The 16,072-nt window shown below is 34.4% G+C and overlaps 1 protein-coding gene across 3 annotated transcripts in view; it reads right to left on the reverse strand.

Moving 5' to 3' along the window:
• Positions 1-16,072, reverse strand: part of MAP3K20 (mitogen-activated protein kinase kinase kinase 20) — a 213,110-nt gene that overhangs the window by 68,681 nt on the left and 128,357 nt on the right. For all 3 annotated transcript variants that reach the window (XM_004476783.5, XM_004476782.5, XM_071216293.1), the window contains exons 8-9: positions 10,440-10,526; positions 4,882-4,956 (exon numbers count right to left, since the gene is read on the reverse strand). In XM_004476783.5, the coding sequence (XP_004476840.1) occupies positions 4,882-4,956; positions 10,440-10,526 (162 nt within the window). The remainder of the gene's footprint in view (positions 1-4,881; positions 4,957-10,439; positions 10,527-16,072) is intronic.

A 16,072-nucleotide genomic window follows, 5' to 3' on the forward strand; every position in this document is an offset into this window, starting at 1 on the left:
TCTATGTGATAAAGCAAGTATATGAAAAAGTAATGGTAGTGTGGAGTCTAGGTAGTGGGTATATAATAGTGCTCACTGTAAAATTCCTTCAACTTTTCTATACGTTGAACATTTTTATAATAAAATGTGGGGGGGGGGGGGGGAAATCTACCTATATATCTCTATCAGAACTAATAAAATTTCCCAAATTGGTCACTCAGAAAAAATCTTCCAATTTCAAAGGCATCATAACGTCACTGTTCTCAATATTTACTCCACATTACAACTAGTGCTAGTGTTGAGAAACTGCAAGGTATTGTTCACCAGAAACTGAAAAAGCAGCAGTGTAATAAATGTATTTCTTTAGCTAGCAGTAACTACACTAGTGTATATCCTCAGACTCCAGCCAAGGTTGAGACAAAAGGTTAAAACAAAAATGGAGAAAGATAATAAAAGGATGATGCACATTCTCTCCCCATCATGCCTTGTAATTATACCATTTCTGAACAAATTACAGTTGCAGCAATTAAAACATGCATTTTAATTTGGGAGCACAAAAACAAGAAGGAATAATGTTGAGGTGGCTTGCTCTTTCTTAGGCATTGAGCACTTCCTACATTATTAAGAAAGGCAATTTTCCATTTCTCAGGAACATAAAACTGGGATATTTATTCTGAGTTCTACCATTATCATACTCTGTTAAGGGTGTGTATGTGAATGTGTATGTTAAGAAGAGGGGTAAGTAGTTAAATGTTACTGATGAATATTAAGCCTCCTTAAAGCAAAGAGGAAATTGCCTTGCCTAGGAAATTTGAAAAATATTGTTTGCCATCTTTTGATTTTGTTCCCATTTAAATTTCTCCCACTATGTGTCAGGTTGCAAAAGGAAAAATATTTTAATTGTTTTCACAGGGCCTAATTATATTATAAATTATTTTCCATTTTGCATGGAAAAGCAGGAGAAACTAATGAATTATAAAAGAATATATTCCCCTATATTTAATCATTCTTAAAATAAGGTGAAACTCTTTTTATTGGATGACAAGCCTCCCTAAAAAATCTTATATTTAGTGTATTATTCTGAGTACAGAATACAATATTTGGTCGAGGAGCATATGTGAGTTCCTCTAAAGGGAACTTAAGATTCAGAACTTCAGAACTGAAGGTTCCGTTTAGGTATTATAAAGATTTCCCTTATAAAAATAATCATAACTGGGACCACTTATTAAGTATTTACAGACATTATTTCTTTATCATCTTGATTTTATAGATGAATAAAATTAGTTTCAGAAAAGTATGAATTACCCAGCATTACACAGGAAGCAAATAATCATGCCCAAACCCAAGATTATCTGATTATAGGTCATATGCTCTTAAACCATTATATCACACTGCCTCAAAATCTTTTATCACACAAGAGTAAGATATTACTTCTTATCAAACTCATGGCTATAACTATTATTTTTTTCCTTATTTTAGAAATGCTACTTCAGAACTTTTTTTTTAAGATTTATTTCTCTCCCCTTCCTCCCCACCCCCATTGTCTGTTCTCTATGTCCATTCGCTGCGTCTTCTTTGTCCGCTTCTGTTGTTGTCAGCGGCACGGGAATCTGTGTTTCTTTTTTGTTGCATCATCTTGTGTTGGCTCTCCCTGTGTGCAGCACCATTCCTGGGCAGGCTGCACTTTCTTTCCCGCTGGGCAGCTCTCCTTACGAGGCACACTTCTGGCGCGTGGGACTCTCCTACGTGGGGGACACCCCTGCGTGGCCTGGCACTCCTTGCGCGCATCAGCACTGCGCATGGGCCAGCTCCACACGGGTCAAGGAGGCCCGGGGTCTGAACCGTGGACCTCCCATGTGGTAGACAGACGCCCTAACCACTGGGCCAAGTCCGCTGCCAACTACTTTAGAACTTGAACTAAGACCCACCCTTCCTTTCTTTTTCTAAGCACCTGCTGTCCACCACTGGAGTAATCTGACATTTACCTAGCATCAGCTTTCACTTTCATACTTTCTCCCCCTTCTCATTGTAAATGAACACTTTTCTGTAGTTGGGCTCACTACTATAATTTATATATCAATACTCTAGAGTCTAAGGATTAAAAACAGAGAAAATACTTTAACCAACTATTGTTAAATATATGAGTATAGCACTGGCACTAATTTCTGGGTGAACTGCTGTATATTTCTAGCCAGAGAACTAAAATGTGCTTCTCAGGAAATTTATTTTGGTGTGGCTACTTTAATCAAGAATTAAGCACCTCCCTACAAAATTTAGATAAGGTTGTAGGGAAATACATGAAAACTAGCTCTATTCCCTTATAGAGTTTGCAATCTATTTAGGAAATAAAATTTAACAGCACAAGGTAAGGCAGTAGCCCAGTGATAAGGACTATGATGTTTAGGAAATAGTATTCTATATATGGGCTGTGGTAAACAATGACAATGACCAGGGAAGACCTGATGCTGAAGAATTCAGGGGAGAAAAGAAATGAAGGGAGAAGAGCATGTTCAGGGTATGAAAGTATATAATGTGTGTCTCCAGGAGATTGGCAATGAAAGAGAGGGTTGGAAATGTGGAATTTTGATGTAAATGAAAGCCCACAGAGGGCATGTATGAGTTATATTAGAATAAAATGCTATGGATTTAATAAAAAAACAAATCAACCTTGAAATTTTCTTTATATTTCATGTGGCTAGAAGACAAGCATCCTTTGGTCTTAAAGACATAATACTCTAACTTCATGGTATTAACACTGGGTCTTCCTTGTATGAGGTGTTTATACTATCATTTAATTAATGTACCACAAATGTAATGTACATTACTATAATTCTGATTAATGCAAGACAGAGTTTCCAATTAGAAAATTCAAAACCTGCTCTGCCTACTAACACAATTACAATTATAGAGATCTAGTTCATTTTCCTAATTTAATACAAATGATTTTAGGTGAAATTTAAGTGTCAGAAAGAAAAATACTGCCAAAATTACTGCTATGGCATAATGGACATACAACTGGTAGGAAGAGTAGGGAAAGGTTAGCACGATACGATTATAACCATATAAAATAAAGGTTCTAAAAAAAGCTCACAAATAGCTACAATAGTTTTTACTGGATTAATTGCAAAGTACAGGCATTACTTGTAATGCCTAAAATCCATACTTCTCCAAAATCATGCACTAAAAATAATGGGGCATAAATAGGGGCAGGGCAAATGATCTAAAACCTACACAACTTTGTCGTAACACAAACAATAATAACAATAAAACAAATGACAACAAAAAGAATAACGATCCTAAACAAAAATATTAATGCAATCAAAAACATTTTTATTCTTTACTAGAAAAGACTACTGAGTAAATATAGGACTCTACTTTTTTTAAAAGGGTTTGGTAGCTGGATAAACAGGCTTTGTGAAAGCAAGGTTGAGGCTGTTATGTAAAATGCACAGATGGGGAGAACCAGTGACAAACTCTTCCAAGACAAAACACTGGTCAAGCCAAGCCAATAAGGAGCACGCGGGATGAATGGGATTCACAACACTGTTTCTTGCTGCTTCTGGCTTGGCTGCATTATCACACTTTGAGTTCAGCTGTTCTTAGTGGTACATAACAACATGCTGGGAAAAACTATGTATGAATCCACATGAATTCTGTGCTATACTAACATAATTCTCATGTTTACCAATTGTTTATGAGTTATTCACTCTAAAGAAAAGTCTTGTAGAAGAACACACTATACATTATTATTATTTGTGCTTCTTGGGGGTCAAAATGGAACCAGGTTTAAATTAAGGAGGAAATTCCATTGTTAAGTCTTTAAGATCTGTATTTAAAATGCCAGTTTTATTTACTGAATATATTTATTCATCTGTTTCTGTGAAAAACTGTACAATTTTTAATTATAAAATATTAGTTTCTCGAGTGCAACTGCTCTATTTCATTGTTGAATATGTGCAAATACATATATTTTTAAAATTTTTTAACTCTTTTTAAGGAAATTCCAAACATTCAAAAGTAGAGAGAACAATAGAATGAACCTCCATATACCTATCTCTCATCTTCAAAAACTATCATGGCCAATCTTGTTTAATCTATACCCTTATTCACTTTATTTTGAAGCAAATTCAAGACTATCCTAACATTTCATATGCAAATATTTCTGTATGTATGCAAGAGTCTTTTAAAATGATTTTTGCTGGTGAAGGAAATGGGCCATTCCTGATCAAATACTATAGCCACATGAAAGCTTAAGTTTTGGAATCTCTCCAACTCTATTTTGAAAGCTTAAAAAACATCACTGGAACTGGACAGGGAGTACATGTCAAGAGTCTCTAGAAGTGCTACTTTTGTCTGGTCTTTAGTTAGAAAAGTAACATAGTAGAGTGGTTAAAAACAGGGACTTGTGTCAGACTACTTGGATTTATGTACTGCCCAACCACTTCTTAGCTGTGTGGCCTTGAGTTCATTTCTTTACCTTTGTGTGTCTTGGTTTCTTCATCTATAAAATGAAGATAATAACAGTACCTATTACACAGGGATGTTCTAAGGAATAAGTTAAAATATATAAAGTGCTTGGAACAGTGGTTGGCATATAATAGGCATTATTAAGTGCCAGCTATTGCTTTAATATAAAGTCGCAATAATTTTTTTAAAGGAGAGAACAAAATTAGTTTTGTTGAGTCAAGAAGCCGAAGAGTGCTGCAAGAAAGAGCCAATCTTGAATTTCTGGAGATCTGGTGGGGCAGATGTCAACAAAAAGCCTTAACAATCAGTCTGGGTGCTCACAGGAACAGCAACCCAGCAGTGCTTTGTAATGAATTTTAATGTCTGAAGTTTTAGAAACTCAAAGTGAAACAAACAAATAAAATTTCAGAATTCTGGAGAAAAATGCATATATACCTTGGCATCAGCTTCCCAACACTGATGTAACAGTTCAGCAAAACTTCTGGGGCAACTGCTTGGAATGGTTAATCTCTACAATAGAGGCAAACAAAACAAAACAAAAAACAAACACATAAGGATTTACTCATTAAGGCAAGCAAAGACTAATTAAAGAGGGGACATAAAAGAGCTCATTTAAGAGCATTAATAGGACATGAAATTTTGTTTAAATTCAACATATATAATCTCTGAAGATTACTTTTCCTCCAAAGAGGAATCAGAGAATAATGAAATCCAACCAAACACAGAATCAAATCTAAAAGAATTATAATAGGACAGGGGAAAATTGGAACTTAAATATTAAATCTAAAACCATAAATCTATTACTGTATTTTTACAGGCAACTCTGAAATACGTCAAAGGTCAGGCAACTGGAAAGCCAGTTTAGCTTTGGCAGTAGGTATACAACTTCAAAAACATCTTCAGCACATAAGACCACATTGACAACTTTAAAGAACTGTGCATATTCTCACTAATAAATAGGATATTTTAAATATATGACTCATTATTGGCTTAGTTTTGGTCAAACCCATATACGGTAAGGAACTGATACAACACATCTAATAATGTGAGGATCAGCCTGATTCTAACGTTCTATAGCAGTGATTCTCATAAAATATATAACATTCGTAGGGGGTAGTTTAGAGCTCTGAAGAGACATTTTTGTTATAGATTGGAGGGTTGCAACTGGCAGGGTAGTAGGTCAAGAATGTTAGACATCCTTTAATGCACCAGAAAATCCTACATTATCAAGAACTCTCTTGCAAATCACCAAATTTCAAATGTTCCGTGTGCATTCATATAAGTCAAACAAGCAAAGAAAGAGATTTCCAATTTTCTGAGCCTAGACTCAAACACTGCTTTACAAACAAATACAAAGTTTTAGTGTATATTGAACTTTCCAAGAACGCAACTATCAAACAAAACAAATCAAGGGCACATTGGTTTTGCTTTCGTCACTAGATTTACCAAGATTTCTGGAAAATGTCACCTACAACAGGTGTATGATTAGTAGCTATTCATTGTATTAGAATCATTAATACAACCAAGCTCTATCAGCATTTGTACCTGTTAAATTCTATTTCTTTCTGGGTGCAAGCACCTCAAACTACTTCATTTATCTCCCTTAGTGTGGTTACACCTAAGCATTTATAAATTTCAATATATGGTTCTTTTATTTCTTTTAGATTACAGTTAGAATATTATATTGTACTAAAAAAAAGTATGTGTGTAGGTAGGTTATCTTACATGTGAATGTCATTTCAGGAGAGCAGAGGGAACGTTCCCACACTTGTTATAAGAAAAGCACTGGGAGTGACAGGGTTAAGAACCACTATACTAAGAAGATTTACTGTACAGTATGGCTTGCCAAAGAAACTTTGCAAATCAAAAACTTAAAAATGAACTTAGTTGGGTTTAGGGGAAGCCACATGTAAAACTAGGAAAGCAGCTGCTTTGGCAAGAAAACTGATGATCTATATAAAATCAAAACAAGGTAAACAAAACAGATGATCTATATAAAATCAAAACAAAACAAGGTAAACAAAACAGAACAAAATACCTCTTTCCAAGTTGGAGGCTATGCTAAGTATTTTTTTAACTGCTAGTCTTGTGATTTCATAGAATATATAAAATCAAAACAAGGTAAACAAAACAGATGATCTATATAAAATCAAAACAAAACAAGGTAAACAAAACAGAACAAAATACCTCTTTCCAAGTTGGAGGCTATGCTAAGTATTTTTTTAACTGCTAGTCTTGTGATTTCATAGAACAAGACGTATTAAACTGTCTTTTTACTGTAAACTGTCATTTTACTGTAAAGTAAACTTTGAACCATTTGATAATGGTCAAAAGAATATCAGGTATTTACTTTTTCTGTTCAAAATATAGGAAAACATTACTGCAATTATGCAACTGAATGTACTTCATGTGTAACTGAAGGAGTTTTTATAAAGGTTTAACATTGTTCAATATCACTTAGCCTCAACATTCTTCCAAAAATTGAAATGCAAAGTGGATAAATAAGGATGTTGATCATTTCTATCATCTTTTCTTATTGACAAATGTTTTAGACACCACAATTGAGACATTATATAAGAAGATACAATTATTTTAAATAATCTGACATGGTTTAATATCTGCTATATATCTAGACTCAGGAACTTTAAATAAGGGATTATTTTGGTGAATTAAAAAGTACTTTAAAATGGTATCCAAAATATTTAAGTCCAGATTACATAACTGTGGGCATTCCTGATGCACTAAAACATTCTGAAACAACTAGATCTTAGCAGTAGGTTTGCAAAGCTACCTAAAATTTAAGTATTTTAAAATGAAACAAATGCTTCAAAGTTAAAATATTTTCCAACCACTAAATCAGCTCACTTTTTAAAAGGTCCTTTTTTGTACCACTTTCTTAATAGATGAAAATATTTTTTTAAGTCAAATATTTAATTATATTTTTCTAAAATGTAGTCAAAGGCAATGGATTAAGTTTATGAGGATTTCCATGATAATCAAGACTGTACTTTTGCTACTTAGAAAAAAACACATTTTATATAAGTAAGAATCTAGGTTTTTATAAACATAGAAATTTATGCCATCAGAACATTCTGAATAACCAGGGATTGTGTTTTACTAAAACACAAAGGCAAATCTCTATATCTGTTACTTTAAAAAATTTATTAGTAATACACTCTTAATCTCAGGCCTTCTAAACCCTTAAGGATTCACTGTTTACTTTGCAAAGTTTAGCAATGCTTTATGATTTTAGCTTTAATAGGATTTAATACTTATAACAATGACAGTTTAAAGGCCTTAGAGCATTATTAAAGGTTTAGAAGCAAAGACTTTCGGATATAATTGTTAGAAGGCACTGATTTTCTATTGATGCAAAAAAAAAAAATTCCTAAATGGTGAAACTAAAAAAGTCCACAGTCTAGTTGAGGGCAATGTAACAATGTCACAGTGTCAATTTCCTGGTTTTGATACTGTATTATAGCTTTGTAAGATTCCACCATTGGGGAAAGCAGGCAGAAGGGTACACAGGATCTTTTGTATTATTTTTGTAACTTCCTGTGAGTCTATAATTATCTCATAATAAAAAGTTAAAAATAAAAAGGTAACTCTAATATTTGGATATAGGTACCTTATAGAGTGAGTAGATTGCACTTAAAATAAAAAATACAACATTCTCTTTTCAAACCAATAATTAACATCCATTAATTCAAGGTATTTCAAAGTAAAAATAATTTTTTAAAAATTAGAAATTAAAGGGATTTTATAAATTACATTTATTTAGATCAAAGTCTCAACTGTATTATGAGATAAAATAAATCCTTGCAAATTACCTTAATGCTATATAAACAGAACTCATTATGAGGTAAAATGAAGACGTCTTCCTTGAATGATGACAAGGAAAATTACATTTACACTTAATTTCTATATTCTTGACATATAAACATTGTGCAGAATGAGAACAAAGAGATAAATCTCCTTGTAATACCCAATTTTCCTTAAGTTTGTTCATTAGAAAGTTGAGAAAACCTATTTTACCATCTGGGTTTCTTTGCACTTAATATTATATTTAATAAATATAGCATAGGAGGTTTTGTGGTAGTCATTGTCAGTTACTAGCTGATCATCAGATTTAATGAAGGATGAAATCATAAACTCTACTGTACAGGTTCACTGGCAAAAGAGAGAGATTGACTCCTCATTGTACAATGTTCAAGAGGTTTTGAGGGTAATTTATGGGTGATTGCCAAACCTCAAGTCAATTATCCAAAGGCAGTTTCTAAATTTATTTTTCTCTTCAGCTTTAAAAATCCTTGATAGATGCTTCTGTGTTTTGAAAATACTTTAGGTTCCTACCTATTCTTCCAAACTTTAGATGAAATATTATTCAAAAATATTAATTTTCTATATTATGCATATTTGGAGGAGCCAACTAACCTTTAAAAAAAACCCTTTATTCTAATTTATCTTGAAATAATTCAGAGGGAAAAGATTACATAGGGTATTTTGCTGCAAAGTCAATAGAAGGTCAATAATTTTCTTCACTCTCATTTGTAAATCCAGAACTAAACATGTAATCATCTCACTAGCAAAAGAAACAGAACAGAAACAAGTGAGCTCTTATATCATGAAAATATCAGGTATCCTGTGAAAGGTGTAAGGTCTTATTTAATAGCACGCCAGGAATTACTATCACAATTAAAACAGAACAGCTCTTGGGAAACAATGAATAAAACACATTTTAAAAAATATAGTTCCTCTTCATTTTTCTTAAATCGGCAGCTTTCTCCTATCCTGTTCAGTTATCATGAGCATTTTACCCATTCCCAATGAATCAGGAGGGCAAATTAATAAGGTAATGGGATTATGTGATCTAAAAGATGGAAACTTGGTTTCTCCTAGTCAATAGCAGCTTTTGATTAATCTAGTTTGTTCCTGCACTCACATGGGGATCAGATCGATTCTTTTCAAGCATTAAAGAGGGATTATTTCTCTATATTAGCCTTTTTAGCAAATTATTTTATTTTAAGATTATGTTCTTAGCCTTTGTAGAGGGCACAGATAAGATGTGGAAATGAAGAAGTTTTGTGAAATAGAGTTGTTTTGCACTGCAGAGACAACTGCATGCTTCCATTACATGATCTAAGTTCTCATAATACCTTGATATTGGATGCTTCATCCTTATGCTGAGAATTTCCATGGCTGTGCGTTTCAGTCACAATTTTAAACCTTTCAAAATGTAGTTGTTCTCTTTGATATGAATGTACCATGTTCTCTGATGTAGGCGCATAGGTCCAACTAACTGAAAGCCTCAATTTGTGAGAAGAAGAAAAGCGAGGCTGGGGACACAGCACAAACGGTGTTTACGCCACTGAAGTTCTTTTGAAATGGAAAGGCTCTGCATGAAGAAGCGAACAGTTATGCCACTGCCTCGCCAATTCCAGTGAGAAGCTCATCTTCAATGTAGTGTTCAACGTAGGTGGCAAAACTGTAATTTTTCCCTTTATTGAAACTATTTTTTCTTCTTTTATTTTTGAAATTCTCATCTAAGCGACAGTTTCTTGTACTATAGTGACTCCTGCTGGGAGAGGTAAGTTGAAGTAGCTGAAGGTCTCTTACAGATATATCAACTCCCGGCCAGTAAAAAAGATGTCCTAAACGCAGGAGATGGAGTTAAACTGTTCCCCTACCTTGGACGCAATGGCTTCTTTCATCACTAAGAACAAACCCCTAGGTTTTACAATTGAGACTGAGAAACTAGTACAGTACTTGTACAATTTTTGATCTACAGCATCACGACGTGAAGCTGCAACAATTAGATGTAAAGGGTCCATTCATGAGGAATAACATCACTTTGACCCTTTGTGTTAGCTCCTACTGCTAATCTTTCCATAAGCGTGAACTTACTTTCAATTTGAAGAAGATGAAAAAGTCTTTTGCAAAACCCCAATACTGTTTTCTGATCTATGTACCTGAATGTAGAAACGTAGTCTTACCTCGTTTTTTTCCACTACAAGCCAAGCTACTTGTAATCCTTCCAAACCTTTAAAGGGGACCTCCCTTGTTAGCATCTCCCAGAGAACCTGGAACAAAAAGAAAATAGAATTTTTATTCTTGTACTTTATATTTTTCCTATATTACTGACGCTTTAACATTTAACTGCATCTAATTACCAGACACAACCAACCCGATCTATAGAAACTTGGGTAAAACTTACATATTCATGCATAGGACTTCTTCTATATATTATATTGTATTGTATACTTTTTAATCTTCTTTCTTTTAAGATAAAGCCTGTTATAGAAATTAGAACAGCAAAAGCCAAATGTAAATTTTAATAAGCCAATGGGTCTCAGTGACTTAATTTTATCTCATAAGCTATTAGAATTCTCATGGTTTTGTATTATCTTAGTTAAAACTCTTTCCACTTCCAACCTCTGATAAATTTCTCTACATGATAACTAGGAATTAAAAAATATTTTTAAAGTTTCAACAATGTTCTCATTAAAAAAATTAAACCTCAAATCCAAATCACTGGCTAATCCATAATGGCAGATAACTTGCAAAAACTGCAACATTTAGATTTCATGTTTTGAAGAAACCTCTCTCAAAATGATTTAGTCTAAGAGATATTAATGTATTCACTTTCATCCACCTATAACATAGTTTATACTACTATATTCTAAAATGTAAGGAGCACTTTATATATGCATTGGCTGATTCTGTGTCTGTGTATGCTTGCATGTGTTCATCTTTCCAGCAATCCTTGAAATCTGCATGATTAACAAATCTGAACTGGAGTGCCCCAAGAAAACAATGACACTGGGAATGGAGAACAGCCACTGGTTTTGGAAATCTGTACACTCAGTAACTTTCCTTATATACGTGGTCATCAAAAAACTGAACCTACCAGTATTTTGTGACATGCAAAAAGAACTCTAATTTCACTAATAATAACCACCACAACAATAACCACGACCACATATTGAACGCTTATTGTATTCCAGGTACTCTGTTAAGCCCTTTATTAATATTAATCATGATATGTTATCATGATTAATATTAACCCTATCAGATATTATCTTCACTCTTAGATTAGGAAACTAAGGCTTAAGGAAGTTAAACAACTTGTCCAAACACAATCAGTTGCCAAGTGGCAGAATATGAATCTGTTGTCTCATTCTGAATGTCAAGCTCTTACCCCCACGTTAACTATATAAGAAGGGACACTTCTGGATTGAGAATACGACATGCCAAATTTTAGGTACAGAACCATGGTATAGAGAACTCGGCAGTTTTTATTTAAGTTTCTCTTGTTCTGAAAAAAAAATCTACAAAAACTTTTCTAATTAAAAATGTAGATTAAGGACATACACTTTATTCAGCTAAATCCTATAAACCTTTAACTCTATAGCCACTATTGCCTCAGCCAATGTTCAGTCTTATTCAAGCCACAACATGTTAAATGAATCCTGGCTGATACTGAAGATAATTAGCAGGAAAATCAGGGAAATTGGCAGATGCTGCTCAAGCAGGAGAAAAAAATTCTCTGAAGCCTCTTTGGGCTTTTAATCAAGTGTGTAAGGTACTTCTTTAGAAGAGCTACTGAATAATTCTATTTGAGTCACAGAAGTGATTAGGAAAAGGTAAGGTTATCCCAGAAGGGGACAATCTTAACTAACACTGTAAGTAAGGGTAGGGTGAGAGCCAGAACAGGTATGTATCACCCTTGATGCACCCCCGCCGCTAGCACAGAGGAGGAAGAAGGGGGTAGCAAGGGGGCTGAAAAGGAAATGAAGCCCCTCAATTTGTTGCAATTACCACTCCACTGATGCTGAGGTTGAGGAGAGGAAAGGATATGTAGGGCAAATAATTTAATGGATTTGGCATTTCTAAGATGAATGGGACTAGGGAATAAGTCTCAAATAAATCACAGGCTCCAAAACCCCCAAAAGGTCAGATGAGCAGCCTTGTGGTCCTCCTTTCTTAGTTTGACCTCCATGTACAATATAATGCACAAAAATACCACCCCAAAAACTGGTGATGTGAGGTAAAACGAAATGCAAAACCAAGAATGTGGGGAATAACACCAGAAAGATATTTTGCAATTCTTTATTTCAAAATATTCAGTTGGAAAACATCCAAAATCTAATAAGGTCAGAGTTATATTTCTCTTAGAGTTCTAACCCTTGAAAAATAAGACGGTTTCATTTTACTCCCTCTCTGAGTCCCTAAAGAGCTCCTATAGCTGAGTCATTTGACGGATGTAAAACTGTCCATGATGGGGTCATTAACCACTGTGTTCTGAAGCCCAAATGTGGCCCTTAGTTTCAGTATCAGCCCAAGTTATGATGTATATTATCACTTCACCAGATTCAATAATGTTTGAAAACCAGGTGGTATGAAACAAGACAACCAGCCTTTTCTACACTAAATGAAGTGACATTTGGCACAAAAAAAGTTAAATAACATTGTTTAGGAAGTCACTTGGAGGTTTAACACTATATTAATGCCTGAAAATATCAGTTATGGTACTACAGGTCAAACATCATTGTGATCTTTCACCTTAGAAATATTTTCCAACTCATCTTACACTGAAAAATCCTCACATAAATTTAAACTGTGCTCCCCAGCAAAATTCTTATTTTCAGTTTACAAGATAGAAACTTGGACAAGGCTGTGTATTTTTCTTGCTTTTCTTTTACAAACAATGGGAGCCATTACCTGAGCCCAGGCTTGTTCTGGAACACAGCTCATAGACAAGCCAGGCAGTGACGCTCTCTCTTAAGCCACTTCTCAAAGCTGGTTTTGGCTGAGAAGTTTCTAAGAAGGTAATCCCTTCTGCATTGTCATTAGGATAGCTTTGTTTTTAAAGAGTGGCTAGGCCTTGTGTTCTCAGAAAGCTTATTCTTTCAATTATTTTTGCTTTTGTTAAATGTTTTCTTTATTGTGGCTAACACACTAAACATACCTTCTGGTTTAGCCTTTCAAAAGAAGTCATCATAGAGGGTAGAAAATCTCCTTTCCTTATAAAATGGAGAGAAATAATTGCCTCCCTAGCAAAGTTTATCAGTCTAGAAGAAAGGATTATAAGATCCATGTCTGGCATTTGTAGCACATTTATTTTAAGGCTATAAAAAGCCTTAAAAAAAAAAAGCTATGTATTCTTGCCATGTGTGAAGAAGCAAGTTTATCAAGCTGAGGAGGACAAATGCTTTTGAGAGTTACTGGGGGCTAAATTCTTAGAGTGAGTCGGAAAAAAAAGAGGAAAGCAAAAAGTAAAAACATACTGAGTCTCTTTTTAAAAAAAATGACATTTGGCATTTATTTATCTATTTATTTAGGTACCGGAATTGAACCCAGGACCTTGTATGTAGGAAGCCAGCAATCAACCAGTGAGCCTGAGTTTCTTTTGAGTGGGTTTTTTTTCCCTTTAAAGAACAGTATTCTCTCTCTCTCTCTCTCTCTCTCTCTCTCTCTCTCTCTCTCTCTCTCTCTCTCTCTCTCTCTCTCTCTCTCTCTCTCTTTCTTGTTTTATTCATCTGTGTGTGTGGTTGCTGGGTCAGAGGATTCAATGAACAGAACAGACTCTTAATGAACTATTGAATTTTTAATGCAAATGGGATCTTATTGATAAATGCCTAGTGGCTACTCAATCTATTTTTGAAAGTTCTCAAAAATTCAAAATAACTATACTGCTTTCCTAAATAGGTATCTTTTTCAAAGTTTACAGACCACAAACTTTTAAAACTAACATGGCCCCCACCTTAACAACTGTCCTCTCTTGCTCTTTTATGTGATATCTACTTTGGATGTGTAATGCTATCATCATTTTTTTTTTTAAATTGTAATCACTTAAACAAAAAGGCTCTGGAAAACATACCCTTATACTTTTTCTTTCACTAATAATGTATGTTTAGAAAAGAATGGGAAAGCTTCAGAATTTAATAAAGTCCTGACTTCTTACTTATAGAATATATGGCAACATATCTCCCCAATATAACATCAATTATAATTTTCCTACACATGTTCTTCTGCCCCATTTGAACCTATAATTAACACTAGATCCATTAAATGTACGTCCCAGACACTTAAATCTATAGTCTGTTCATATGCAAGTTGAGCCCTGAGTCTCCGCAGAGTTGCAGCCAACACCTACTCTGCAGTTCACTGGACTCACCCAGGACAACTAACAAAATGATGATGATGAACAATGCCCATCCCCAAAAATAAGAGTATCTACAGCTGCAAGCTAGACAGTTCTATCCATTTGCCCCATGGAATCAAAGCCCCCTCTCAATCAGTAGCAGAGTAGGTATTACCATCCCCAAATCCTTGAGACTGAGGAATGAACAAACATAAGGGGGGATTGCAAATATGGAGCAAAGCAGACTTGTTATTATTCTAGTAAAGGAAGAAGTTGTAACATTGATATAAAGACAGTGGTCACCAGTTTCTGAGGGGAGGGAGAGGGCAAAATAGATGTAACATGAGGCATTCTTGAGACATGGGAACTGTCCTGCGTGGCATTGCAATGACGGATAAAGGCCATTACACATTTTGTCAAAACCTATAAAATTGTATGGTGCCAAGTGTAAACCATAAAGTCAGCTACAGACCATGCTTAGGAGCAATACTTCATTATTTGTTCATCAGTTGTAACAAATGTACCACACTAATGAAAGATGTTATTAAAAAGGGAAAATATGAAAGGGGGAGGGAGTGGGATATATAGGAATCCCCTATATTTTCAATGTACCTTTTATGTAATCTAAAACTTCTTTTAAAATAAAGAAAAATGGTAGCATATGTACAGTTGTCTGAATGGAATTCTGCTGATACAGCTATCTGGGTGAGGCTAACAAGCATCTGGAGTCAACCTATCTCTTCTCAGTAGTAAAAGAGGAGAGGCTGTACACTGAAAAGGCCTTTTTGTTTCCTCCAGTTAAGGGAAGACTGTAGGGTGAACATAGGATTGATATTCAAAGCCATGTGACTGGGGCAATCAGATTCAAAAGAACAACATCTGGTGTGTAAATATAGAGCAGGCCTGGGAATGTTCAGTGACTGACTGTAAAGTTTATTTCAGTAAGTTAAATCACTTAATAGAATGTTTCTTAAGTATTGGTTAAATCCTACAAAACAAAACAAAACAAACGTAGGTTCAACAAACAAGTAGAAAATCAAATTAGCCAAGAGAAATGTTCAGACCCACCTATTTTGAAAGGTAGGGCACTGTCAGTTGAATGAAAGCTTTTTAAAAAAATAAAAAGCATTTGCAGTTAACGAAAAGTTGATTCAAATAAACTATATTTAAGAAGGGGGTCTCTGGAATGAGTGAAAAGCATTTTAAAAAGATACAGGAAAAGATCCTCAACACTGCAAAAGAGAAGTCACCTCAACATTTTCTTATAGTTTGCATAATGAAAAGGAATTTGTTCTTGCTTGCTGGTACTAAGATTTTACTTTAGTTAAGGAAAAACAGACGGGTGCATTTTACACCAAAGTCCCTAAAAACTGTAAGGCTTTGAAAAAAACACAGTGAAGATTATTTTTGTAAATGAAGTAATACTGAGACCAAAAGTTCACTTTACATATAACTCATAATTGTGTATTTCGGTCAAAAATT

Source organism: Dasypus novemcinctus, chromosome 7, assembly GCF_030445035.2.
Source record: "Dasypus novemcinctus isolate mDasNov1 chromosome 7, mDasNov1.1.hap2, whole genome shotgun sequence".
Classification (NCBI taxonomy): Eukaryota; Metazoa; Chordata; class Mammalia; order Cingulata; family Dasypodidae; genus Dasypus; species Dasypus novemcinctus.